The 27,644-nt window shown below is 42.3% G+C and overlaps 1 protein-coding gene across 4 annotated transcripts; it reads left to right on the top strand.

Annotated features, from left to right (window-relative positions):
* The first annotated feature begins 146 nt into the window (after window positions 1-146).
* On the top strand, window positions 147-23,204 carry WIPI2 (WD repeat domain, phosphoinositide interacting 2). Of its 4 annotated transcripts, none has more exons than XM_041462243.1 (12): window positions 147-544; window positions 9,195-9,277; window positions 14,074-14,243; window positions 15,406-15,502; window positions 16,078-16,175; window positions 16,585-16,677; window positions 17,471-17,541; window positions 18,211-18,318; window positions 19,080-19,244; window positions 20,285-20,392; window positions 21,557-21,687; window positions 22,496-23,204. In XM_041462243.1, the coding sequence occupies exons 1-12, from the start codon at window positions 471-473 to the stop codon at window positions 22,606-22,608; spliced, it is 1,311 nt and encodes a 436-aa protein (XP_041318177.1). In that variant the 5' UTR covers window positions 147-470; the 3' UTR covers window positions 22,609-23,204. The 4 variants fall into 4 exon arrangements, with proteins under 4 accessions (XP_041318177.1, XP_041318179.1, XP_041318178.1 ...); XM_041462245.1 differs by having other exon boundaries at window positions 151-544; window positions 21,557-21,654; XM_041462244.1 differs by lacking the exon at window positions 147-544 and adding an exon at window positions 5,975-6,093 and having other exon boundaries at window positions 21,557-21,654.
* The last annotated feature ends 4,440 nt before the right edge of the window (window positions 23,205-27,644 follow it).

The following is a 27,644-nucleotide window of genomic DNA, read 5'->3' as shown; positions in this document are numbered from 1 at the left end:
CCCGGAGCCCCAGCCCGCTCATCCGCTGAGCCTCGGGGCCATCCCGTGGCACCAAGCGGAACTGCAGAGGCACGGGCGGGCGGGCAGAGCGCGGGGCGTGCCCGCGGGGCCTCGGTGACAGCCCCGCGGTGGCCGCGCCCAGCCCGGGGACAGCGGCGACACAGCGGGGACACGCCGGGGATCCGCGCTGCGCCCCGCGTCTCCCATCCACCGCCGCCCGCGCCGGGCCCTGCTTAGCTTCGCAACACGATCCGCTCCGCTCCGCCACGCGCGCGCAGGCGCGCCGGCCGTACGGCGGCCGGGAAGGCGCAGGCGCGGGGCCGCTCCGCCGCCCGCCGCGTAAACAAGGGCCCGGCGGGGATGCGGCGGGGTCGGCGCGGCCGCGGTGGCCGCGGCTGAGGGGCGCAGCCTTCCGGAGGTGTTTCCTCGTCCTCCCCCCGCCGGACGGGGGTGGCGAGGGCTGTCCCGCCATGAACTTGGCCGGGCAGAGCGGCGACGCCGGTAGCGGCCATCTGCTCTTCGCCAACTTCAACCAGGACAACACGTAAGGGAGGCTGAGGGGGGCGGGCTGAGGGGGCCCGGGCCGGGGAGCGGCAGCGGCCGGGGGAGCCCCGAGCAGGCTTGGGAGGATCCGAGCAGGCCTGGGGAGCCCCGAGCAGGCCTGGCCGCCGGCGGGGCGTGCTGGGGTCTCTCCGGTGCCGCCCCTTCCCATTTGGAGAGCGCCGCTGGAGCCGCTCCGTGCCGGGGCCTCGGGGCTGGAGCGGGGCCGGGGTGCCCCCGCAGGGAGAAGGGCCGGGAGCAGCTCTCTGTGCCCTCCGGCTTCATGGGGAGCCGCGGGGACAGAGACAGGCCGCTGCTGCCGCGGGGACACGCGGCTCGGGGTGGTGGCAGCGTGGTGGCCGCTCCCTGCCCGGGGAACTTGGATGCTTGGGACATCGCTCGCTGTGCTGGGAAGGGGACGGACTGAGCGCTCCTGCTGCTCCTTGCTGATGTTCAGCCCTAGGAGAGCCTGACGTGAAGCCCCAAGTCTTCCAGGAGGTGCAAAGACTTCATCTAAAAGTTCCTCCCAGCTGTCTTTTCATACAGTTATTTTATTGCCACCTGCTATGTTGAAGCAGTGAGACTTAGGCTTGAAGGTGGTTTTATGAGCCCATGCTACTTTTGGTTTTGATTTTGAAAAGAGGCCTTTCTCTGATTCTTGAAACTGCACTTCCTTGGGCTTGGGATGGCCCAAGCTGCACGTCTCACAAATTACTTAATCATTGCAGCACATTTAGATCAGTTAGTGCATGTTAGTTTTTATATGAGGTATTATAAAGCAGTATTTTTAATTTAAGAACTTCCTGTTAGTTGGGATTGGAGCACTGAAGTTCATTTAAAGAAGGATTTGATTGCCTTCAGTACCTGACAGATGAAACTGGCGAGGGAGTAAGAACTGAAAGAGCCTGTACTCGAGAAAGGAGTTTTGTTTTAGGAAGTGAGTAAGAGGAAATGATCTCAGGTTGGCATCACAAAGTGTAGCCCACGTGCGTGGTGGAGGGTTTGGTTTTTTTTAACGACTTGTTCTTTCTGCAAGCAACAATATCTTGTCCTCAGGAGGGAGATCTGTGCCTGTCCTGAGCAGGTCCTGTAGCATATGGGAGTTGTGAAGGTGAGAAGGTTATTTCTGGTGGCTGCCAAGCACAGTTACATCACAGCAGGAGAGGCTCTGCTTTTGTAGGGTTTGTTGGGGGTGAAGAGATGAGCACTTGGGGCTGGGGAGGTTTGAGACAAGAGACTCTGGCAGTAAATAAGTTGTGGTAAATGTTGGGGGGAGCAGTAGTGCTCTGTGTATTTGTGAGTAAATCATTATCCCTATATTGATTCAAGCCAAAGACTTTGCAACTGCTTTTTTACATTTTTTCAGTGGGTGCCATATAGAGCTCACTCTGGCCCTGTCCATGTAAAACATGCCCAAGTTTTGCTGAGCTACCATTCATTTTTTGCCTATTACTGGAAAAAAACCCAAGTCATAATAACTAGGGGATTTGTCACCTCTTTCTTCTGCAGTTCATAAAGGTCATATATAAGTTTTTGAAGTTCAGCTCTGTTCTCCAGTGTGGCACCTCTGCATTTTCAGTTGCACCTTAGCTTTGTGGAGACCTTTGTGTACCTAAAGATCACTGAGTTGTGACCAGAAAAACCCACTTTGTTTGAACAAGAGTTGCAGGTTGGCTTGAGAACAAAACCAAGACAGAAATAACAAGAAAACAAATGCAACAAAAGCTTACCTAGGGTTTGGCTTGTACACCTTGAAATCTTTCCTCAAGGAGCATAAAGGTGATTCCTTTATAACCTGGAGTTTATAGGGAGAAAAAAGGGACACCTGGCTAATGATTTTGTTCCTCAGCTGGGTGTGCTGCTGCACTACTTTTCCCATTTCATTTTTGTAAATGACCAAAAAATGTTCTTTGATAGCTGGTTTTTTGGGGTTTTTTTGTTTGTTTTGTGTTTGGTATTCTAATATCCATTATGTCAAATTATATATTTTTAAGATATGATTTATATGTAAATCACCTTGAGATTAGCTGATGAGAATTTTGGTGATGTATCTTCTGTTATTTTTGAATATTTGTGAATTCAGGTATCTGATGTAGAAGAAATATCAAAAGGCTTCTGTTCATATTTTTGTCTCAAAATTCTAAAATTAATTTAAAAGGCCACTTAATTTGAGCTAAAATGAGGTGGTTGATGATGTGGAATAATCTCTTTTTACTATCAGTGTCTTAAATAAAACTCCCCAAGAAAAGTAGTAAGTATAACAGCAGTCTTGCAGATGCCTTTGTGAGCAGCTTCTCAGTGAAACACTTGTCTGATGTGGTAAGTGGCCCAAACAACCAAGCTGCATTCAAGTTCCTAAACTGAGTAGAATTTAGTGGTTGTGTGCATTCTTTAAACAGAACTTTACTTAATTTTTTTTGCTGTTTCCCACCCACTATCTCTCCTAGTTTATGGTTTGAGTGGAGAAACAAAAAGGCAGCTGAGTTTATAGTATACCATAAATATATTCTATGTATGTAGAATATATATGCTGCATATTCTGTATACTATATAGATACTATATATACTACTCTTGTACATACTATAATATATATATACACTATATAGAATATATGTACTATATATTCTATATATTTAGGAGATCACAGTTTAGCAGGTGAGAAGAGCTGAAAAGAAGTTATTAGGAATGACTTGCACTTTCCCATGCTGGGCCTCAGAAAGCTCACCTGTTTTCAACTTTTACAGGTAACTGGAGCCCTTCTCCAGACAGGCAAGGTAAACAAATGTGTATTCTTTCAGGCAGTATATGAAAGACAAGCTTTGTTTATGTCTGCCCAGTCAGTAGAGCTCACATCATGCTTTAAGGTGCTTCAGTAATTAGAAAAATTGCTGACAGACAAAACTGGAAAATAAATGACATGGGCTTATTGTTGTTACTGCATTTAAAGCTTTTACCTTCACCCTAATAAGGTGCCAGTTCTACTCAGGTTTAACTGTCTTGCTTACCTGCACAGCAGAGCCAGTTCCTTGTGTTAGGAAAAGATGGGGCTTGTTGCTGCTGAAAAGAAGTATCAAGCTGACTTTCCTTGGTTTTATGAAGATTTGGTAATTAGGTACTCTCTCCTGTAGAAAGCTGAGCTTCATGGTGGCTCTCAGTCTTGGGAAATTGGATTGCTGGTAGTTAGAAGAATGTTGTCATCACACAAGTTGCTGTTGCTTTTCCCAGTTGTTGCAATCCCTGGTGACTGAAGCAGATATCCACTATCCTGCTTTTGGTCTCTTGGTTTTCCCAGACTTGGCTAATATTCATTCATGGATATTGTGTGTAGTGACATTGTCTCTTGGAATAGTATCTGCATTATTGCAAGTGTTGTCTTGCCTGTTTATCCCACATTGCCCTAAGCTTTATTTACATGGGAGTTTTGAATTACTGGCTGGGACTGGAGCTCTGCCTGAAAACACTTCACCTATAATGCAGCAGAAGCGGTTGGTTTGTGGCTTCTCTTTGATATAATGTTTTCATTAAGTAAAAACACAGAGAAGGGTATTTTCAGAAGATGTTAGTGTGCTTGTTTTGGACTGAGCCCTTTTCCCCAGTGAATCAATCATTGCACAACTTGGCATGACTGGCATTCCCTGATTGAGAGGCAGAAGCTCCAGCTTGCAGATCAAAGTGGAGCAACCATCGGAATTTGGGTGTCCCAGCAAAACCAGGCAGTGGAAGCTTGTGGGTGGCCTCAGTGCTGGGAAGATTTTACAGCTGTAAATCTTTAACAGTGGATACCTGGGGAGAAAAACCCAAGTGCAGTTTGTATTACTTCTGGGAGAACTGCTAAAACTGAGCATAGATACGTTTATGAAAAATTAAACACCTCACAAACTCATAGAAGCTTTGAATCTCATAAGGGAAATGCTAATGGATTAGAAGTTTGTGACTTTTTAAGCAAAGCATAACTTCAAGATCCCAAAGCTTGTTTGTATCTATGTAATAGGTAAAACTTCCAGTATTTAAACTGTTGCACAGGTATTCTTTGGAAGTATTTACAAATGATGTTCAGATTCAATGTGCACCCACTTCCCCCCACCCACAAAAAATAACCCCACCAGTTTGCTTGTGAAATAATGCAAGTAGGCAGAATAGAGAAGTTTTAGTCATCTTTTTTTAAAATAAGTAATTGTGTGACAGCGTTTGGAAACAAAGTAGTCACCACAGTTTTGAAAGCTGACTCCTGGTGAAAGGGGAAGAGGAAACCTTGTGTTTGGACTTCTGAGGAAAACACTGGTGTGTGCCTTACTGGCAAGGATTTCTATGACACATATCACTACATATATTTCTGCCCTTTATTTCCCAAATAAATCAATTTCATTCTACATTGTGAGCAAATGCTGCTGTCTCTATATGCACCTGGCATGCTTTGTGTCCCAGGAGTTGTATTCTCATTCCCTTATTCTGTGATGTTTGGATCTCTGTAGTAAACTGCTTGTGGTGGGAGGAACAAGGGTTAGGTGCTGAGCATTCACTCCTCTGCCTTTGTTTCTCCTAGGTTCAGGTGTCCTTCACCCGTGATCCTTGAGGACAGGAGAGCTCTCCATTCCAAGGAGACTTTAAAGCTAAACACAGACCCAAAAAAGGAAGGACAGAGCGGTCCCGTAGCTCCTACACTCAGGGAGGATAGCTGAGAGAGACAACCGTATGTTGTGTTTCTTGCTGTTGTTGCAGAGGGCACAGCAGCTGAGGGGGGCTGGTCAGAGGAGCAGTTCCTCAGTGTGTGACCGTTTGGATGGGGATTTGGCCCAAGAATAGTGATATTTACTTGGATTATGGACTTTCTGTTGTCCCAGCCTGCGTGTGAAGTGATGAGCAGGCCTCGTCTCCTTTTGCTGTAGCAGATTTGAGTTTGAGTTTTCTTTTAATACAAGAGTAATGGGAAAATCTCCTGTGGGTTGTCAGAATGTTGCTGACAAAAACATTGAATGTATGAAGTTCTGTATCTCTTTTCCAAAATCATGACCTTTGATATTACGACATGTCAATGAGATGTTACAGCAGATATTTTGGAGGGGGAAATAAAGCAAGGTACATTTCCTAAGTAATTCCTTAGCAATTCTTATGTCTTCATTGATTTTTCTTTCAATATTATTATTGTTATTATTTTCCCTCTCCTCATCATAAGCCAAAATGTTTTGTCTGTGGAAATTTACATTGGTTTTGAAATGAGATGGAACATTAGTATAATGAGACTGTATCATAATGAAAGTAGGCTTAATTAACCAGTTATTTAAAGCAGTAATGACTTTTAGAGTCATGTTTATGCTGCAGCTGCAATTGATTTAATCTTTGAAAGAGCTGCCCTTGTTAGGAACTTTCTGATTAATGTAGAATATTTCTGATTAATAGTTAAGGTCCTCTGTGATATGGAAAAGGAAAAACTGGTTTTCTTCCTTCTATATGTACATTAAAGAAACAAAAGAAAACCTTAGGATTCTAACCCAGCTGAAAAAACTTGTTCCTAAAGAGCCAGAGAGACTGAAGCAGCTGATTTCCCACTTTAGGTGAGTGCACTTAGAGCGAGTGTCAGCATCTTCCAGTGAATGTGTGAAATCTCCCAGCACTGTTTGCTTGATGAGGATGGTTTTAATTATTTATGGTAGCCACTCTTGAAAATACTATCAAGATTTATGTAGTCTTGGATCAGTCTGCAGCATTATCTCTGCAAAAAGTGGATAAACACAGTTCCATAAATCATGGCTATATTGATAATTTTCTACTGAGGAGACAACCTTCACGATGAAATAGCTCAGAGTCTACAGTCTAAAGTGTGTAATAGAGGCTGCACATAATAGAGCTAAAACCCACATGTGCATAGCATAATGTTAGGAAAAAAAGCCATTTTAGAGAATATTTATTTTATTTTCAATTTCAGTCTCTCATCAGCTTCTGAAAATCAGTGCTTATAAAGCATAACACCTATGCTGTTAAAGGAGCTTCTGATAAACCACAGCAGCTTCTTGTTGGCCACTGTCTATCTGAGCAAGAGCTGAATGGCTTATTGATCATATTTCTTCCCCATATGCTTGCACATTTTTGCAGAGGTGAGGTAATTCTGGCTAGGTCCTTGTTTTGTGGATTTGGCCATTTAGATGTCTGTGGGTGTCTTAAGGGCTTAAGTGTAATATCAGTACAGGGGAAGATGGGAGATTTAAATCACTGTGATTATGCTGGTATAATTCAGCCTAGTGGGTTCTTATTACATATAAAAATCCTTTTTCCAGTAGTTTCATAAGAAGTAATTTAAGAGTACATTTTAAAAAAAACCAAGCCAACAAAGCAAACCCTCCAAAAGCAAGACTGCTGTTCCAGAAGAAAAAAGGGTTATTTTGCAGTTACACTTGTACACTGAAATGGGTTTAATTATCTTGACTTGAACTGCTCTGTGTAAACAAATAATTTGTGACTTCATCACCTTGATCCTGAAATAAATAACAAAAAGCAGTTGTCATGGATGGAAAGGTCCATTCTGTGCTTCTGCATTTTGGGTTCTACTCAGTCTAATGATTTTCATCATGTACATAATTCATATTTGCCATTGTCTACAGCTCATTTGAATGAGGTATAGTCGTAGGAGAGGAAAAATGGGCTTTCTGCTGCTTCCAGTGATCCTGTCAGTAAAACAGTGATTCAGCAGTATTCTGTATTTAAAGCTGTATGTAAGTACAATTTAATGTATTCTGTATGTAAGTACAATTCAGGAATCAGTTCTGCCTAGAAATACAAATAGGTGCTGGTGGGGTTCTCGGTGAGGAAATCATCCTGTGTGTTTTGTGGATTCTTTATGTTGCAAGGAGTCTTGTGACTCCACTTATTTTTAACTCTGTGGAGTGCTTGTTTACCTTTGCAAAGTGACAGTTTTAATGTCATTCTTTGTTAAACTTTCTTTTGAGGAAAGCAGTAGATGATACAGGAAAAGCTGACTCATTGCTTTGTTTTACCAGATTAGAGTTTCAGGGTTTTTTTCGCGTAATGTGAGTTTTTGTTGAGTTGTACAAAAGTAGTTGAGCAAAACCACTGAAGTGTCTTTGGTGATTAATCAGATGGAGACTGCTGAACGTACTGATTTTGTCTGAAGGAAAATTAAATTCAGTATTTCTAGGGTGACTTAGAGGAGCAGCAAAAGAATTGTTTTATGATTGCTTCTCTATCTTTAAGCCTAATATGCTTTTTTTTAATATCTTGGTTATTGAATCTGTAGAATTGAATCTCTTGCTTGCATGGTTCATGTTTTAATTTGAAGGTTTAAACCTTCTCAAACATTATTTCCTAACCAGATTGTGCCAGTTGTATTTTCTTCTAGAAGAGAGTGTCATACCATCCTACAGAAGTTGATTTTGTAGCTTAATTTCAGAGGGTGAACTATATAAGGAGCATTTTTTTAATTTTCTGGGTGTGCTGAAATTTAAAAAAGACTCACTTTGGAGCCAGAAGTGAAAATACAGGAAGAACATGAAATCTAGGAATCTTTATTGTATTCCAAATGCAGTATTAATTGTTAGTACATCTGAACTGTAGAGAATCATCTTGCTGGGTTCAAAAAGGCATTTTTGGCAGGCTGACTGGCACGGTTGGATTGGAGCCCTGTGTTGAATGACTTGCTACAATTTAGGGTATCAAAATGTATTTTATTGGAATTTTCCTTCATGTCTCTTGGCAGTAAGAAATACATGAACTATAAGCATACTAATGCACTTCTGTAAAACTGTATTGACTGTTAATTTTCTTTATCTGTGGCATAAAATCGTCCTCCAGATGGGGAGGGGAAACAAGAATGAGCCATTGTCTGCTGCCTTGATGTGTAAAGACCTGCAAGACAGGCTAAAGGTTTTTCTAGCTTAAAATTTAAGACCTGCCTTTGACTCTGTCTGGAAAAGCAATTAAATGGTCTGTGAGCTAAGTGTGAAAATTGAGTAATGGAGGAAAGAAGGGGTTTTAGTCAGTTTTTTAATGTTCTGCTATTGTTCAATCTGTTTAACATCAGTCCCTAGCATTTTTTAGAGGGTGCCTCTGATCAAAGATTCAGTATGAGTATTTGTAAGACTGAGACCTGACAGTGGGGGTGCTAGAACATCATCACGTAAAGCCAGAGAAAATTAGAGTTGGCAGTCTTTAATTACTTTTTTTTTTTTTTTTAATATGAAAACTCTTCTGGGATGCTTGGGGACGGTTACACTGTAAAGAACAAAAATCCCCAGACAGCCCAGTTTAAAAGGTCCTGGAGGTCACCTCTAATGATGAGGCAATGATGTAATTGGTTTGCATTACATTATTCAAGTCATCATCTTCCCTCCACACCAAAGCTTTTAGCCTGTGTGAAGAAATCACCGGTGAGAATTGGGCAGTAGGTTTACTTTAGGCTGTGAACTCTCATTTCATAAATGTGAAGCAGAATTCCACACCCAGATTCTGTAATTCTGAAGCTGTTTGGTCTATTCAGAATTGAGGAAGCTGTCTGTGTCTGTTAGGGCTTTTTTGGACAAACTCTTTATCACTTTCCTTATTGAGCTAACCCAGCTGGAGGTTTAGAACTGGGTAAGAATCTCTCCAAGGGTAATCACAGCTGATGGAGGTGATGTTCCTGACTGGCTTGTTTCTTTTGCAGATCCCTTGCAGTTGGCAGTAAATCAGGCTACAAATTCTTCTCTCTTTCTTCTGTGGACAAATTAGAGCAGATCTATGAATGCAGTGAGTATCTTTTTCTTTTTTTTTTTTTTTTTCCTTTTTTTTTTAATCCCCTTAGTTGGCTTGATGTGGGAAGAATAAGAAATGTTTCATTTTTTTCACAGGTTGTTTGAAATTGGCATAAAAGAAACCTTAAGTGTAAATATCACACAAATACAGTAATAGCAGGAAGGGTAAAACTATGAATCAGTGTTCTGTATTTAAATTTAGCTGGTATGGTATGAAATTTGGTAGTAGCTGTGAGAACTCTGCTTTTCTAATCATGTCCAGCCAGGTTACATAGCAGCTGGGTATAAAAATAACAATTTACTCATGTGAGAGAGAGTCTTTTGGATCTTCATACTGGCTGTTGGGGCATGAAAGCACTAATATACCTTTATCGAATAAGAAAACAAAGCCTTAATTATTTTTTTTATCCTAATACTTTCTGTTAGAAAATTATTCTTTAACATGATAGCTGCAGACTTGCTCATCCAAAAGAGTGAGTAACTCAGATTCACATAACTTCTCAATGGTGATCACAGCTGAGTATGATCTGAGGTGAAACGGAGGGAGTCCTGGGAGAGAAGTGGTATCCCCTGTTCTGTCAGCAGTTCACAGACTTACCTTTTGTGAGATGCTAATAAGTCAGCTATGAATGCTATGCATGAGTATCCTTGCTTTCTTGTAAACTCCATGTGAGCAGGTGGTACCAACTGTTGTGATGTCAGCATTTACAGTGGGATCCCATGACAGAGCTGTCCTCAGACTCCATTCCCAAAGTGACCTGACCCTGTGGCATGTGAAGTTTGGAAATGGGGTGTGATTCAGATCACCCATTACCTGGGATGACAGCCTGCTTCTGTACACAGTCAATGGAGAGAAATAATTGTGAGGTTCAAATTAGGCACCTGTGGTCGGATTAAATTGTGTTGTAGCTACGTCTTCCTATTTGAGTCATGGTCTGGTTGTACTGGTTAATAAGTGGCTTGGATTCCATTTTCTACCATGGAGTTTATGTACCTGACCTCTGCAGTATGCCAGGCACTTCCAGTGCCTGGCCTGGTGTCACCCCAGGAGACTCAGTGAAGATGATTCCCTGTTACACAAGACACTGAAAAATATCCTGAGAGGTTGGCTGCACTGGGCAGAACTGCATCTTCTGAGTAGTCCTTGAGAGAAAAGTACAGATTGGATAAAGTGTCTTGTTCAACATCTTGAATAAGCTGATAAAAGCAGCTGGAGTTGGAATTTTGACCTGCCGATTCCAGTCTTGTGTTCAGACTGTTCTGGGATGCTTGTATTGACTTAAACTCTTGGATATTTTAAGTTTTCTGAGTGTTAAGTGTGTGAAAGCTGAGCACAGAGTATGAGGTAACATTTAGTAAAATGTTTTGGGTTGGAAAGGACCTTAAAGATTATCTAGTTCCCCTATCCGAGGTTGCTCCAAGCCCTGTCCAGCCTGGCCTTGGACACTGCCAGGGATCCAGGGGCAGCCACAGCTTCTCTGGGGAAGCTGTGCCAGGGCCTCCCCACCCTCACAGGGAAGAATTTCTTCCATATGCTGAACCTGAATTTCCTCTCTATGAGTTTGAACCCATTAGTCTTCTGTCGCTACAAAAAATCCAGTGGTTCAGCCTGTAGAAGCCAAACAGTCTTGGCTCAGAGCAGATAGAAATATTGAGAGGCCTTCATTTTCTTTGTATGAGTCAAATCATTTTCAGTCTTGGACTTGCAAACCATGCCTGTTAAAACTTGATATGAGGGTGGAGGGCTTCCTGTGCATTGGGTACCTCCTTTCCTCAAGGAAAGGTGTATTGAGGCCTCCCAAACATGATGCCTCCCACTTCCCAATTTAGTTTAAGTGGGTCTAAATACTCCTTGTGTTGAGTGAGCACTGTTAAGGACCCCTCCATATCTTCTGGAAGATTAATCTGCCAGCTCTTGTGTAGGTGTTTAAACTAAACTGCAGAATATGCCTCAGCTGACTTGTGTTTGAGAGAAATACAAAAAAAGATGGGAGATTTGGCTGCTCCCATCACTGACTTCTCCTGTGACAGCAAATCTCCTGACTCCCTGTGCAGTTGATCCCACTGTAAAAACAAGCATTAGATTGGAGGGAGCTTTAAGGCTTAATGAATGCTTCTAACATGCTTCATGTTCTTGGATTAAAAATGGAATAAAGGCACAGCTGATCATAATCTAGCCAGCTCTAACCAGCTCTTGTCTGTGATGCTCCATGCTTGTGTTTATGAAACTAATCTTGTTATGTGTTTGCTTGTTCTCTCCTCGCTGCTGATACTTAATTTGTTTTGCAGTTCTTTTTGTTCTTACTCTGTTTTGAATCTGAGTTTCTGGCAATGCTCAGTTGTGTAGTGTAAAGGAGATTATACTAATAGAAAAAAACCAAACCTGAGTAACAGCATTGCTGTAGGGCTTTATTGCTGCTAAACATATGATTAATTCAGGTCAGCTGAACATAGGATGGGCAGTATAGCCTGGTACCCTCTTGAATAGTTGCTGTTGGGAAGCATAAATTACTTGGCAGCTGTGAAGAGATTTTATCTCTTCTTCCTGTTAAAGGAAGACAAAGGAGCAGAGGTGCATCCTGTATTTTAAAGTGAATTTAATTAAATGCCCATCACAAAGCCTTTCTTTAAAGGTAACTGTCTGTATTATAGTCTTTGTATGGTGTGACTGAAGGATTATCAATACCTTTGAGGCATTTTGCTTATTGAAATTTTTTTCTTCTGTCTGGTAGCTTAGTTGTTGATAGTGCTCTTCCCTGTGTGCCTTCCCTGCTGCCCACCCTTCCCATCAGTGCAGCATAGGACAGCACTATTTCCATATGAATCCCTGCTGCTGTTCCTCTTCTGAAATACCAGTTCTGCCTGCCTGGGAGGATGACAATTCCCAGAAGCTGTGTCTGCACACTTGTCCCTGGATGGGGAAAGAAGCTGTGCTTGCCCTGGAGCTGGGGGCAGTCAGACTGTGGGGTTTGGGTCTCTGAGTGCTGGTCTTCTGACTCTCGTAAAAGGATGTCACTATTTTGAAGGACCCCAGGCTTGTATGGAAAGCTGATAACCCATCCTCTAAAAATATTTGAGAGTTTTTATATAGCTACTCTGATTCAAGGAACACGGACCTCTGCATTTCACAGTCTCTGCGTACGTTTATTGAAGCGGATTTTTGTATTTCTTTTTCATGTGTTTTGTGTAGTATCAGAAAAATGGAGAGCAATTCTTTGAAAACAAAGTAATTACTAAAATGCATTATCCCTGTTGCATGAGAAAATTGAATTTTCAAAGCCTCTGTGAGCTGTTATGTCTTCTCTGGAAAAGTACCATATTAAATACAAGATGTAGATAAAAGTCAATTATGTAGCATGGAGAACTGAAAATGCAGAGTGTAAACCTGCTCCTTTTTCATAAGTAGGCTGTTTCTCTCAAAAAAATGTAAGATATTAAATATTTTGTGTTCATTTTCTTGAAATAACTGCCCAGAAAAAGCACTTTGAAAGCAGATGTGTCCCACACTGATGGCAGTGTCATATACTGAGAATGTTGAACAGAACTTTTTTCATGGAGTTTCTGTCACTGCTGCTGGGAACAGTGCAAATTAATTACTTAATGTTTCTCTTGGCCAAAACAGAAGCCTTCAGAAACAAGCTCTTCTGCGTTGTTGTTTTCTTTTTTTGCTGGCAGTTTTATGGTTTGGAATGTGTTAAGCATTGAGCTAATCCAGAAGCTGACTCCTGAAAAATTTGTTCTGATGGATCAAGGCCAAAGGCTCAAGTCACTTGTCTTGATTGGATTCTGTAATGAAAGGGCAGGTGTAGCCAGTGGCTGTGGAAGAGCTGCAGAGCATGGTAGAACTCTCTCCAGCTTCTCACTGCCCTGAAAACTGTATTCCTGGGATTTTGGAGAGGAGCTTTATGGGATGGAGGGGGAGGCAGAGATGCCAGGATAACTGGTGGTGGGACTTGGCCTCCTGCCAGCATGGTCCAGCGCTGTGCTATGATCAAATGCTCTGAAATCATCTTTGCCAGAGATCCTGGACTCTCCTCCCTCCTGCTGTCTCGTCACGCAGGGATTTGTGTTCCTCCTTTGCTTTCAGTGCTCCCATAGTAGGAACACTTGGTAAATCTGATGTTTTGTGGCTCTGCATGAATGCTGGCCATCAGTGATTCCTGCACAAATTGCTCTTAGGGCCTGTCAGGTAAAAAATGGTATGTGTGGAAATGCTAATTGGTGGCTGCAGCAGTCTTGTGGCAAGAGTTTCACCAGCTTCTCTGATACTGTAACCTTTCTCTCTTCATAGAGGGGTAAATGGAAATGCCAAGGGTTTGGGTCATCAGAAACCCTTTCAAGCATAATACAGCTTTAAAAACAAAACCCAGACACACACACACAAAAAAAGCCCAAAAAGGTTTGCTTTCATAAATTTCTGCAGAGATAAAAGAAGATTGTGAAATGCTGGAATTTGATGATTTTTCTGGGTTTTGTAGCTTTGGGATTTTTTCTGTTGGATTCTGGATATGGGGAGTAGATACTGTTCAGAAATATAAACTTTGGGAAGGGGGAGGAAATCTTTGGAAATCATCACTCACTGTGTAGATTTCCTGCTTTAAAAGCCTATCCCATGCCCCACCTTGACTCTGAGCTGTCATGGCAGAATGTTTGTGGCCTTAAACTGTATTTTTACATAGACTGAATCTATGATTCTATGATTTTCTTAGACAATATTTCCTGTTGATGTGCATCATTCTTCTTCCCTGAAATGTCCCTCTATGTTTTTCCCTCGTTCCTGTGGTTGCTCAGCTGACACAGAAGATGTGTGCATTGTGGAGAGGCTCTTCTCCAGTAGTCTGGTGGCCATCGTTAGCCTTAAAGCTCCACGCAAGCTGAAAGTTTGTCACTTTAAGAAGGGGACAGAGATTTGCAACTACAGTTACTCCAACACCATCTTGGCTGTCAAACTCAATAGACAGGTGAGTAGTGGTTTTACCTGGGTGGAAATGTGGGAAATGAGTTGTGGATCTTATTCTGGCACTTCCTCTGCTGATTGATGTCTCTTCCTTTAGTGACACAATTTTGAAATTTAGTAGTACTTTTCCAGGTGTGGTTTCTGTGTGGCATTTCAGTACTTGTATTTGGTTAAGTATTTTTGGTTCTGTGTTTATGTATTTACTTGGGAAAATACCCTGAGTTAAGCTGGGCATGCTTTGAGTAGGAGGTTGGACTAGAGACCTGCTGAGGTCCCTCCCAGTGTGAGTCATCCTTTCATCCTAAATGTGAAAGTATGTAAGACTGACATTTTCTCTTCAGGCCAAAATTTAAAGTTATCTATTAAATTGTTATGGTTGTAAGTGCTGCTTGCTGAATTCCTCTCAAAAAATAAAATCTAAAAAACATCATGCAACTGGTGAATTTTTTAAGCACTTAGAAGCATAGTTTGCTGTATGACTAAATCATTAGTGGGCTCTTCAGCAAGTACAGACTTCTCTGTCTTTAACCAGTTCATTCAAACTAGACAGAATGGCATCTGGAGGAGAAAACCTTAATGTCTGACTTTGCCCCCAAAAAATGAGTGTGGGAGGAGGGGTTTCCTGTTTAAAGTCACGAGAGAAAGAGTGGCTAATTTGATTTCTGGCACAGGGAGTTAGTGTAAAATGAGTAATGTCTAGTTAGTCATCCACATGTAGTCTACAAAGTAAATGAGATGATGAAGAACTTAGAGTTTTTAAAAAAAGACATTTCACAAATGATTATGGCTAAGTTACAGGCTTTATGAATGGTTAAAAAGTCTTGTCTGTTTTCTCTGTTTAGCAAAAGCAGAAAGTAATTTCCATTATTTCCACATGTAAACTGGTACAGAATTAAGTGAAGGTTTCTGGCTTGTTGACTTAAGCTAGTAATGGGAATGTTTTCAGTTTGCCCTGGTGATGTTGAGAGAAGGGGGTGCAGTGTTTGTGTCAAGAGCTGGATCTTGTGTATTTTCTGTCAGACTCTTGCTTCTCCCCATCAGGTGGGTACAACCTCTTCTCTGTTGGAAAGTACCTGCTGCATTTTGGGATAGAACTCTTTTAGGATTGATAGATCCATATTTAGTCCATTTCCACATCACCATTTTGTCCTCTTTCCCTTTTCTAGAGGCTGATAGTATGTCTGGAAGAGTCTCTTTATATACACAACATACGAGACATGAAGGTATTACATACAATCAGGGAGACACCTCCCAATCCTGCAGGTAAATGTGATGGTAGAATCAGCAGAACTCTAAAAAATGCTTTCTGTGTCAGTGTATGAGGATCTCTACAGGGAACTGTGGTGGTGTTAATTCTGCTTTCAAATACAATAACAAATACGAGTGTTCTCTGAAAGCCTACATGTTAGATCCAGCTGAGAACAAGTAGCAGACTCTGCCCTAAACTGCATCTTCCCAGTTATTTGGTCTCCTGGAGTGGATGTGTTGAAGTGTTAGGAAAAAACAGGAGAGATAAAAGCTGGATTTTGACAGCACTTGGTATAGTTAAAGACTTTGTCAGGTTAATGCTTTAGGAATCATGGCAGACTTGGGAAGTTCTGCTGTTTAATCAGTTATTGTAACTCTATTGGTATTGTTCCTTTTCTGTTTTATTTTAAACAAACTTATGCTAAATAGTTGCATATATTGCAGGTTGACTCTGAGATTACTCATCTTTGTTTCTACTTCTGTTGATAATTTGAATTATTTTTGTGACATTCAAGCACGGAATCAGAAAGTTTTACTGCATAAGTCTTGGAATTTTCCTTTTTCTAATCCTTTTTCTGCATCCCTTCTAGGGCTGTGTGCTTTATCAATAAACAATGATAATTGCTACCTGGCCTATCCAGGAAGTGCAACTATTGGAGAAGTACAAGTCTTTGACACCATCAATCTGGTAAGAATCTTCGAATGCTGTTTCCACCTCTAAAGATGCAGGTTTTGAAAATTACTGAACTTGCTCAGAGAGGAATTACTGGAAACTTAGGTTTCTGTGCAACAGTTTGCAGCATCTCTTACTTCACAGAATATCAGCAAAGAAAGTACAAGTGTTGATAATGATTGATTGAGTAGAATTGGGCAAATGGGTGGAACCAAGTAATTTCTATTTGAATTGTCTTCCTGCTGCTTGTAATCTCTATGTATATGCTTCAGTGATAATTTTATGTACTTAGTTACTGAAAAAATATTGAAGCTGTTGTCCAGAAATTAAGAACCATATTTGCCTTGAATGTGCTTAAATATGCAGTCACATGCAGCTTTTAACGTGTACTGTTCTAAGGTTCTGTGTTATTGATTCACTGCAGAGAGCTGCCAATATGATCCCAGCTCATGATAGTCCCTTGGCTGCTTTGGCATTTGATGCAAGTGGTACTAAACTTGCCACAGCCTCAGAAAAGGTAAGGGAGCTTTTGATTGCCTTGCTAACAGTGATAAAAATCAAATTTGGCATTAAGTATTTTAAGTGTGCACAGTTCCAAGTGCAAGTGCCAGAAAAGATGGCTTACAGTTAAAATGGGAAATCTAAGTTAAGATCTGTTAATGATATTTGACACAATTTCCATGCTGTGAAATGTTGGATAATAAGGTTATTTAAATAAAACATTTTAATCTGGCTGTAATTAGGGCAGTCCTCTGAGTGTTTCTCCCTTTAGTGCAGGATACTTAATAGAAATTAGTTGTCTTGTTTTGATGCTGTCTTCCTAATGGAAACAAGACAGTTAAAATCCAGATAGAGAGGAGTGCCTTGCTGGTCTTTGGCATGTGATGACAAATTGTTCATGTAATGTGTGCAAATTAGAGAGTCTGAAGCCTCTGCTCTTTGAGTAATAAGCTTAGACTATAAAGGTATAACTGATTGCACCTGATAAAGGCACAAAGACATCCAAGTGATTGCACTCGTGGTACTTGTCTAGTGTGCTGGTTTTCCTGATCAAATATGATAAGAAGGGCTGGTTTTGATGCACAGCTTGTTCTCTGCATTAGTAGCTCCCACCTCTTGTTTCTGTACTCTTCAAACACATCCTACAAACAGACTCCATAAATACTTCATGTAGTATCTGGGCTGCATCACAGCAATGAGTTAACAGCAAAGTGGTTTGCTGCTTGTAGTTGTGCTCTGCTCACTGGAGCTAGTACATAGTGAATGAACTTGAAATGAAAAGTGATCTATTTATGTTTTTTCCTTTGCAGGGGACAGTAATAAGAGTGTTTTCCATTCCAGAGGGACAGAAACTCTTTGAATTCCGAAGGGGAGTGAAGAGGTAAAGTTCAGCTGGGTTAATTACCTGATGCTCATTCCTTATGGTTGATTTCCAGTATGGTCAGCAGTTGAGCTGGCATCCTGATTTCTTTGCCTGTTTTCATCTTCATTCATCCCTGCATGTGTGCTTATAGCAGTTTCAGCTTGAATGTTTTCCAATTTCCCCATTTCCTTCCTTTGGATTTGACAATTCTATAAATCAATCCTGTCAGAATTGTACTCCCTCTTGCCTTTTAAAATTTATTGGTGAGGGAACTTGTTTAAAGTGGGTCACCTTTTGTAGGATAAATTGTATTTTATGGACATTAGAAGCAGTACATCTCATGTTCTTACTCTACTCTTCTGAATCCTTCTAATGCTGTGGCCAGTGATAGCCACTGTGCAATGGTGTTGTGGTCTGTGGCAGCAGTAACTCTGTGGTGCTGCTGTACTTTATGCAGGGTAAGACTGGGTCAGATTGTTACTAATTGATCCCATATCTGGTAAACAGAGCTGAACATCATTAGTCTTCTGCTTGAATAGCTTCAAGAAATGATCAGAGAATTCAGAATGCTAATTACTGAAGAGTGTTTTTTGTTACTTGCAAAGTAGTGGTGGCTTTAGAAATCTTCTTAACTAAGCCAAATAGTTTGACTTCCTTGTTTTTCTTCCCTTTTTTCTTTTTTCCCAGGTGTGTGAGCATCTGTTCATTGGCTTTCAGCATGGATGGCATGTTTCTGTCTGCATCCAGTAACACGGAGACAGTGCATATCTTCAAACTTGAGACTGTGAAAGAAAAGTAGGTTTCAAAGGTGCCTTAGATTTTTTCAAGGAAAAGGATTAAAAGTTGACTGTACTCAACAGAATGAGTTCTCAAAAGTGTGGACAGACTTCTTTTGAACTTCTACTGTAAAGTAAAGGGCATAAGAAGTCACTTATGAATCAGCAACTGCAGCTGAGCTGTGTACTGTTCTCCCACTGAGTAGAAAAGGTGTTTTTCTGCCAAGGAGAACTTGGCCATCCTTCACAGGGGAGTGTGGAGCAGTTTTAACATTTTCAGTTACATTTGTTTCACCTCCTCTGACATCCATATGGGAAGGGCTATATCAGCAATGCCTTCCAGCTGCATATAGGGAGCTTTGAAAGACACCAAGTTGTGAAGTGTTCCTATTTATTATTTGAGAGGACAGTCTTAATTCCATTTCAGTGGAAGTTACTGGAAACAATGATTTGCTTAGTGATAAACAGATTAATAAAATCCTGAAACATAGTGCTTTCCAGTAGATTCTGCTCTTGTATAATGGATGTTATAAAATGCAATCTTATATACAGAAGTATCAGTTTACAATCAAACATGCTTAAATAACAGGCTGAGGGTATTGGAGGACACATTTTGTCCTATAGTATAAATGAAGGGTGTTAGAATTCTCAAGGGTATTAGTTATTTCTGAAGAGAAGCAGCTGCTTAATATCTTTTAAAATAAAATGTTTTCAAGTGTTTACACACTTTTCTCTCTAAGGTGAAGGCAAAGTGGGTCACTTTTCTCTTCTGTCTCACAGACCTCAGGAAGAGCCTACAACCTGGACAGGTTACTTTGGAAAAGTGCTGATGGCCTCAACGAGCTATCTGCCCTCTCAAGTAACAGAGATGTTCAACCAGGGTAGAGCCTTTGCTACAGTCCGTCTGCCCTTCTGTGGGCACAAAAACATCTGTGCACTTGCCACGTGAGTACAGAAAGAGAGCCTGCACTGCCCACCCTGCTGGGTTTGGGCTCTGGAGAAGCTGCCACTGTAAAACACAGCTTCATCTGCAGCAGAGCAGTGCTCACCTGTGATCATTCCAGTTTAAGAGCAACGTGGCAGAGCTAACACCTCTCAGTCCTGTGAGAGAAGGAGGAAAGGGCATAATATTTGGATATATGTGGATAGGAATAGCCCATTTCTAAGCGTTGTTTAAAGATGTCTTTTAATTTTGAAACAAGAATATTGAGAACAGACCCATGGGCTTTTATGGCATTTGTTTCCATTAGTACTATGGGGAGTGATGGTGTATGTTGTTAGTGGATTGCAAAATTAGGCAATCCAGCCTAACCATTAAAGAAGTCTTTGAAAGCAAGTTCATATAATTCTTGTCTCTAAAACAGCATAGCATTCATTAAAGTTAATTTTGAGGACTAAATCTAATCTTTTATTCTGTCTTCCTCAAAGGCAGGTCCCATTTGGCACAGCTACCAAAGTAATAAGCTGAGCAGTAGTAAACTTACTTTGTGGGGGTTTTATAGTTTTTATGCTAAATTGACTTAATGTCTGTACTCTTACTCCTCTGATCTCAAAGCACCCTTTAAGCAATAATTAAGCTTTGTAACATTTCTCAAATAAGTAAATCCTTCCCGTTAGAATATTTGTCTCTGGAGTTGCACAAAGCTTGATAACAGGATGGTAACTTCTGAATATGTTTTACTGAGTTGTATGTAATTGCTTGATTCCTGTGGCATCCTGTTAGCTCCAAAATGTGGTTATGCTATAAATCTTTTACAAACGGTTCTTTCTTGAGTGCTCTAACTGTTAACAGCATTCCTGGTCCAGGAGCTAAAGTGTGGAAAATAATGCCTTAAAGTCATAGAATCATTTAGGTTGGAAAACCCTCTGAGATTGAGTCTGACCATTAAATCATGGGAAGGGAGGAGAGTATGCTTTCTATGTTATTTAATAATCTTTTATACAATAATGTGTTATTAAATAACTTGTGCTCTAAACCTTTCTAGAATCCAGAAGATCCCTCGTTTGCTGGTGGGAGCTGCTGATGGGTATCTCTACATGTACAACTTAGACCCCCAGGAGGGAGGCGAGTGCACATTAATGAAGCAGCACAAGTAAGTCCACGTTAGCTGAGAACTTGTATTTTATTTCCTCTCAAAATCCAGATTCTTCTCAAACTTAGTTCTGTTCTGGAAAAGTCTGACTTAGAACAGCTCGTTTCTTCAAAGTAATCTTTTTCCAGATCTCTGACATGAATGAGTAACTTCAGAATCCCCCTGAGCCTTCCTTCCAGGTATCCCCTACACCAAGCACTGCTTTACCAGCAGAAACTCAACCCTGTCCCAGTGCAGGGAGGGATCAATCGCTGTTCTCTCTGTGCTCCTGTTTCCTCTTGGCACTTTGAGTTGAGTTCTTAAACAAGAATTTGAAACGTGTGACACCGTCCTCTTCATCAATAAATGAAGTGGTTACAAACATGAGAAAGATCTTACTCTGACTTCACAGAGGGGAACTGGCCTATGAAATTATCCCTGCTCTCTCTCTGCTGGTGTCCTTATTAAACTTCCTTGCATATAGGCCAGGCAGCTGGTGTTCTGTAATAGTTCTGTAGAGCACTTGAGAAATAGGACAATGCAGTTTCTCAATAAGGGTTGGCAGGAAAAGCTAGGGTAATATACTCAAATTACCTGATCAATCATGGAATTAAAGATAATAACTCGTGATGATAATTCAGGTTTGCAGCTTTGGTCAACCTACAATTATGGTCAAAAATCATACACTTATCTGGACATTTGAAGACATGACCTCTGGTTAGAGATGAAGTGAATCCTCATAGAGGAAAGCTTTTACCAAGTTGTTAATCTTTGAAATGCTCTAATATTTTCTCTAGAGGGCTTTATAGTATCTGCGTAAGAAGCAACCGCTTCTGTTGTGACAGAGCTCAAGATTACCTACAATATTGCTCAAGATAACCTACAAGACTGCATGATTAAAAAAGCCTATTCCAATGTTTTGAGTCTTCTTTTCCTACTATGAGCTACTAGGATTTAGATCCTGATGCTGTGTCAGAGGCAAACATGATGCTGATGAGTCTTCAACCTGAACTGTCAGGTGCTTTCTAGCCAGGCCTCTGGAATAAAGGGACCAAGTTCCTCTTGTTGCATTTCTGTATACATTATTCTTGCACACCAGATGAAATATTTTGCCGTGGCTGCCAGCTCAAGCTGTCTTGTGCCCGGGCAGATCACCTCTCCAGCTAACCCCTCTCTTCCTGGCAGGCTCGATGGCAGCATGGAGCCCGCCAACGAAATTCTGGAGTCTGCATCCCACGACCGGCCGTTGGTAGCGCAGACGTACAGTGCCGCTGTCACTAAAGGTACATATGTGCCTTCCTCACCCAGCAGGCATGGTAAGGAGAGGGCTGGGAATGGGGCAGGGAGCACCTCTGCCTGTTGCTTCCTTCTAGATGGCTGCGTGAGCTGGTCCACGTCCGCACCGAGCTTTGCGTAACCGCGCGTGCGAGGTGGAGCCTTGGTGAGCAGTAGGAAAAGAGCACTCGTGGTGTGCAGTAGCTTTCTGTAGATGGGCCACTTGTCTTTGCTGCTTTCTGGGTAGAATTTTGTCTTGAGTTGTGGTTGATGGCTGTAGTGATAGTTTCAGTATTTGCCACGTGGTTCTTGAGGCAATTCTGCACCCAAACCTTGTACAAAGCATCTGAATTATAGCACTGCTCCCTTTTTTAAAAAAAATTTCTACAAAAGTTTGATAAATGCTGCTATTGCTCCTTTATGGGAACAGCGACCTTTTAGCCTGATTCACTGCTCTGATAAATCAAGAGGAGGAGAACTTGGTTAATGCTGCAGCTCTCCAAGTCAGTGGAGCTTTTGCCGTATCTTGCACCCAGATTAGTGCCTCGCTGCAAAGGGAGGGCAGTTCAGCACATATCTGTATTGCACTGCATCAGTGGAGGCTGAAAACAGCAGCCTTCCCAAAGCTCCAGTATGCATTGCACACTCACAGGAGTTTAATTTTGATCATGAACTGCTCTTGGCTTAGAGAAACACAGTCATGAAACAGAGTCATGATAAAAACAAACATAGGGTGGCAGTGAAACTATTTGAAGTAATGCCTGGTACTTCAGCTCCACTCATTCACTCTGGATCTAAGCCTTAGTTTGTTGCTGCTGATTCCCCAACTCCTTGTTCCTTTCTCTCCAGCCTATACGGATGACCTGGGTGCTGTGGGTGGAGCTTGCCTGGAAGATGAAACCAACTCACTTAGATTGGACGAAGACAGCGAGCATCCCCCCATGATCCTGCGGACAGACTGAACTCGGACCTGTGAACTCACTCCTGAAGCAGAGAACACTGGCTGGACGTTTCTTGAGGAATCTCGTGTTATGCTGCTATGAACTTTGACATGAGTTGGGAGAGAGGATGACAGACTCTTACAGTTTTAAGTCGTAGCTGTAGTTCTAATTCTATACAATTGGAAAAATATATGGTTTTCAATTCAGTGGCTTTTAATCTTGCTTATCTATTTTAGCTGTGTTTATTTTTTTTTTGTTGCCAAAACCTGCTGTTTGTGCAGCCCTCAGAGCCTACTTAGCTTTGCATGCATTCATGTGCCAAGCAAGCATAGGAGGGGGAGAGAGAGAGAGAAGCCACTTTATAACAAACTCAAGTTTGTATTTTTTTTATATATGTATATAATATTTAGCCTATATAAGGAAGGAGTACAGAAGTGGTTCTGGAAGCTGAGACTAGTTCTGCACTGACAAAGGTCCAAATGGTTTCCTGTGCATGGGCTTGCAGGCATACCTAGTGACTGACATGCAACCTTTCAAATGCAATGGCCTGGTTTTTTTTGGGTTCTCCCTTCCCTTTCCTGGACCATTTTGTTAATTAAAATTCCTTCTGAATGTTGTGTATTTGTGGGACTGTTCTGTTTGTTGGGATGGAAAACTGGAAGTGTTTCCCTGCGTAAGGATATAGAATACAGAAAGTGCCTTTACAGGGAAGGAAAGGAATTGCTGCAGGAAGAAGAGCTAGAATGAGGGAAGGATTGTCAGAGAATCTTGTCTGTACACCTTTGGTACTTGGGTGTCTGTAGCCTGTGGTGGTTGATAAGCTTGTGGGTTTTTGAGAAAAGACTTGGAGAGCACTTTCTTTCTTTCCTGTAGATTGTCCTGTTTTCTTGGCAGAGTAGCAATAACCTTTTTTTATACCTTTTTGAATTATCCAAAGCAAGGATTCTGTCAGGCTGGAGGGAAGTCCCTGTAGAGTTTGGCAACCCCACTCTATAAACAGCCTTAAGATTTCCTGCTAGAAGGCTCTCAATTCCTGCTTCTTCTCAGTCTGGGGCTGAGTGTACTGCTCTAATAGCGAAAGTTCTTGATTTTTTTTCAGATTCTGATGTAAATATAAATGATTTTGAAAGTTTCATTTACTTCTGGGCTCTCTACTGCTACATAACAATGGTTTTCTTTCTGGTTTTTTTTTTTTTTCCATTCTCCCTCTCATCAGAGTACCTCTTATAGATACACTCAAGGACTGGTAGTTTCTTTGGCAGTTTTGGAGTGAATCCTTAACTGCCCTGACACTAACTAGGGCTTTCCAAGGCTGAGCAGTGCTGCAGACTATTTTTAGGGTTGTAATGTGCCTTCTCTTAAGTCTTGGATAACAGTTATTGAGCAAGAGATTAGTGAAGTACTTGGTGAGTGTTCCTTCCCTTTGCCAAAATGAGCCTGCTTTGCCTTCTGTGTAGCAATGTGGGTTGTTTCCTTTCCCTCTACTGACTGCTTGCAAAGAAGTAAATATAAAGAGAGGCAAAGAAATTGCAGATCTTAAGAGGAGGACAGAAGAGGCTGAGTGCTCCAGCTATGTGTGAGCTCCCTACCACAGCTAGGCAGTGATGTTCATTTGGGATTGGGTACCATGAACAAGTCTTCCCTGGAGCAGTAGCAGGCAGTGGGCTGTGTCCCCAGAGCCCTGTGTGTGCAGATGGGCTTCTCCTGCCTCTACAAGTACAAAGAAGGTGGCAGCCCCTGCCAGGAGGGCTCTGTCAGGGAGGCTGCTGTGAGTCCATGTCAGTGGAAGGTGTTTGTACACAAGCGTGTGTGGGAGAGAAGGGATCAGGCTTGTTTGTTCACTGCAAACCCTTGACTGTCCTAAGTAGTTGGTTGAAGTGGCTTGTGGTGTCCTCTCCAGAACCCAGCACGTTCCCAGCAAACCCCTGAGTCATGCTGAAGTCTCACTTGGTCTCTTGACTTTAAGGTCTGGCTGACAACTCAACTCCATGGTCTGCAGTTATTTATTTATATTCTGCTTTACTGCTCTCAGCTTTGCTGTGAAGTTCCAAGCTGCAGGGTGAAATACAAGTCTTGAAGTAAATTTAAGCTCAGTGAGCTTTGCTGGCAAACTGAACCACCCAGGAGATGTCTTCTCATTCCAGACTAAAGCTGGTTAACATTCCTGATAACATCCTTGGAGGTTTGGCCTAGACTCCACAAGCACAGTTAGCAGTAAACATGCACCAGCAACACAGGTCTGCTAAGCACACAAGTTTTACAACTCCTGAGTGTGGCAAAGGTCATGTTACACCCCTAAATGTAATTACTAACTTTACTGTTAAAAATGGAGATCATTTATTGTACTAATTTTATTCTCTTCTTAATTTCCATACCTTATTTTCCACAGGTGAGTAGGAGATCCCATATTCACTGTATTTGTGTCTTCCATATGCTGTAGTGTGTTCCTGTTCCTGAGCCACACACTGTGGAGCTGCTGTGCTCTACTTGGTTCACTCTTAAATAGAAGCTGAAAGCCAGATAAAAGTATCTTCTTGCTGTTGTAACAGAGAAAATCTTTCTATAGAGCAAAAATATTAATGTTCTGAGGTTAGTGACCAGCTGGTAGGGTGGAGCAGGTCACTTCTGGTCCCCACTGGCTGTGTATTTAAGAGTGGTGACAGTAGCTTAATTGCATGAGGATATAAACTTTCTCTCAGATAAAACATGACTGATGTAATTTCCCTGTGATGGCCTTAGGCCCTCAGTAACCACCCTGCTGTGGTGTGCTACCAAAGCTAGAAGCCTTTCAGGTTGGGGGTTTATCCCAGTGACACAAAGATGTATTTCTATTTTTTTTTTTTCTTTAAACATAACCAGAAATGCTGTTTGCAGCTGCATCCTCGCCTGAGTGTGGAGCATGTGATTGCACTGTTGTTCTCTGTGAATCAGGTGATGTCTAAACATTTCTGTTCTGATGCTCTGACAGACCCAGGGTAAGCCAAGGAGGCTCGAGCCCTGCTGTGGCCACAAGCTCCTGGTCACAGGATATGGCAACACCTGTGCAGTCCCTCTCAGCGTAGACTGACCTTCCTTGGAAGGACAGTGTTTGTTCTGTACAGCCTCTCTCTCTCTCTCTCCATATGGGCTGCACTTCTTGATAGCTTTTAACTCAGTGGAGGGTTGAGGCAGAGAACTGAGACAACCAAAGCTGGGGAAGGGGGAACACTGAAAAACTTGGAATCCTAAACTCAGGTCTTAGCTTGCAGTGGGATCAGTTCCCAGTGAGTACCTAGGGAAGGAGCTGTTTCTCTTGATGTGCAAATGGGCAGCGAGTGCAGGTCCTCGGCTGCTGTCTCGACATCTGTCTGTTTACTCTGTATTTCAAGTTCTGAGGCAGAAAGCTTTTATCTGCCCTGGTCTCTTCTTATGTCGCTGTTTCCAAAATACAAGTGATAGATACCAATCTAGCAGTTAAAAGGCAGGGCCTGGCAGAGGAGGAGGAGGAAGTAGAAAGCATCAAGAGGTTGGTAAAAGCTGTTTGTTGTGGTGCCCTGTTGAACAAGACGTTGGCACGAGTGCTCCCTCTGGGATCAGGTGTGTGCTTGTGCCTTGCTGCTCCGGGTCCTGCACGGCGAGTTTCTTGGCTGTGTTGTGTTTTGCAGAGGGTGAGGGTAGAGGTGGTGGCTTTTCAAGTCTGCCTGAATGCAAATAAATACCTGAGAAGACCTTTAATGCAGTGACAGGTGTCTGCACAGAGGGAACTTGGTCTGACCTGTGTGGAATAGAGAAAAGGGAGGAGTGAGCAGAGGAGCCCCGGGCTGGGTGAGCACCGAGCCCGAGCACAGCGCTCTGTTACATCCCATGCTGTGCTTTCCTGGCTCCAACCATGGCATTAGCACCAAGCAGCATGCAGTAGGACAGTAGGATTTCTTTCCCTGTGGGTTGCTGAGCTGTTCAGTATCCCACTGGTGTGTGCAGATGCTCCACTGCTGTTTGCAGAGCAACAGGAGTCTTTGTCCAAAGCATTGGTGGGGATTAATCACTGCGGAGGTTTGGGAAGCTTTATTCTGTGCTCCAGCTGTCCTGGCTAACAGTCAACTTTATTTAACCTGTTAAAATCTGAGAGCAAGGCCCGAGTGTCTTCTCCACATGTGGAGAGCAGGCCTTTCTTTTTCCTGGAATCTGCTGGCCTGTGAAAGGCTTGCAATGAAGAAAGCATGGCTCTGACTGTAAATAAATCCTTTCAGATTCCAGTTGTACAACCAAAGGAATTCAGCAAATTCCTATTTTTCTAATCATGACATGCCTTCATTTTAATGCTGTTCCGACTGGCAAATCTCATCTCACACTGCTTTGAAAATAACAGGCAAGAAGTTGTAATTCTGGCTTGCAAACAGTTGCCGTTGTGCTCCTTACAGGTGTCAGTGCTGTGGCTTTGGCCATGTGGCTGCAGGGCCCCTGCATGTGTCCGACTCAGGAGTGGGGAGTCCTCCCCAGACCTGCAGCTCTGGGTTTCTGTGGGGTGTTGACTCAGCCCTAGGTCTACCTGGATCTATTTGCTCTTGCATTTGCTTCCTTACCTGGAGAAAACCCTGCATCCTGCAGTGCTCACTGACTGTTTGGTATCTGTGTCGATAAGTGGAAAAATCTGTCTAACATTCCACCTCACCAAGTGTCTGGCTCTCACTGCTAGCCCGTCGCTCTTTGTAATTTTATAACTGCCTAAGAAATTAAATCTGTGTTGTGATAAGTATTCTGTGTCTTCTTCCTTTTGTTTGCTCCTTGGAGATGGGGCCAGATAAGATCAGGGTAAGGCTACGTGGCCCAAACCAAAACAGCAGCAGTTCTGAGCCCTCGGTCTCAGCAGTGCTTTGTAGCTGCTCTCCACAGGCACTGTCAGCTTGGGCTTTGCAGGGGCTGGGAAAGGACAAGCTGAGCTTTTTTCTGGCACATTTTGCTTGCAAATGTAATTTTCCCTCTTGTTCCTCCTTAAAGCTGCTCTTCCCAGGACTTGCATTTGTGTATTTTTCTCATGCTGCTCAGGTGAGTTTGATAAGTGCCTTTATTCCTTTTTT

The sequence above is a fragment of the Pyrgilauda ruficollis genome, unplaced genomic scaffold (genome assembly GCF_017590135.1).
Source record: "Pyrgilauda ruficollis isolate IOZ18807 unplaced genomic scaffold, ASM1759013v1 scaffold16, whole genome shotgun sequence".
NCBI classification, from domain to species: Eukaryota; Metazoa; Chordata; class Aves; order Passeriformes; family Passeridae; genus Pyrgilauda; species Pyrgilauda ruficollis.
The sequence above is the reverse complement of the archived record's forward strand: the minus strand, read 5'-3'. Positions and strand labels throughout refer to the sequence as shown.

Excerpts from the sequence above, each read along its gene's own strand:
- WIPI2 (XM_041462242.1), top strand. The coding sequence starts at position 5,990 with ATGTACATTAAAGAAACAAAAGAAAACCTTAGGATTCTAACCCAGCTG. Across the intron at positions 9,278-14,073 it reads AGAGCAGATCTATGAATGCA|CTGACACAGAAGATGTGTGC; the intron begins GTGAGTATCTTT and ends GTGGTTGCTCAG. Across the intron at positions 18,319-19,079 it reads CTTGAGACTGTGAAAGAAAA|ACCTCAGGAAGAGCCTACAA; the intron begins GTAGGTTTCAAA and ends TCTGTCTCACAG.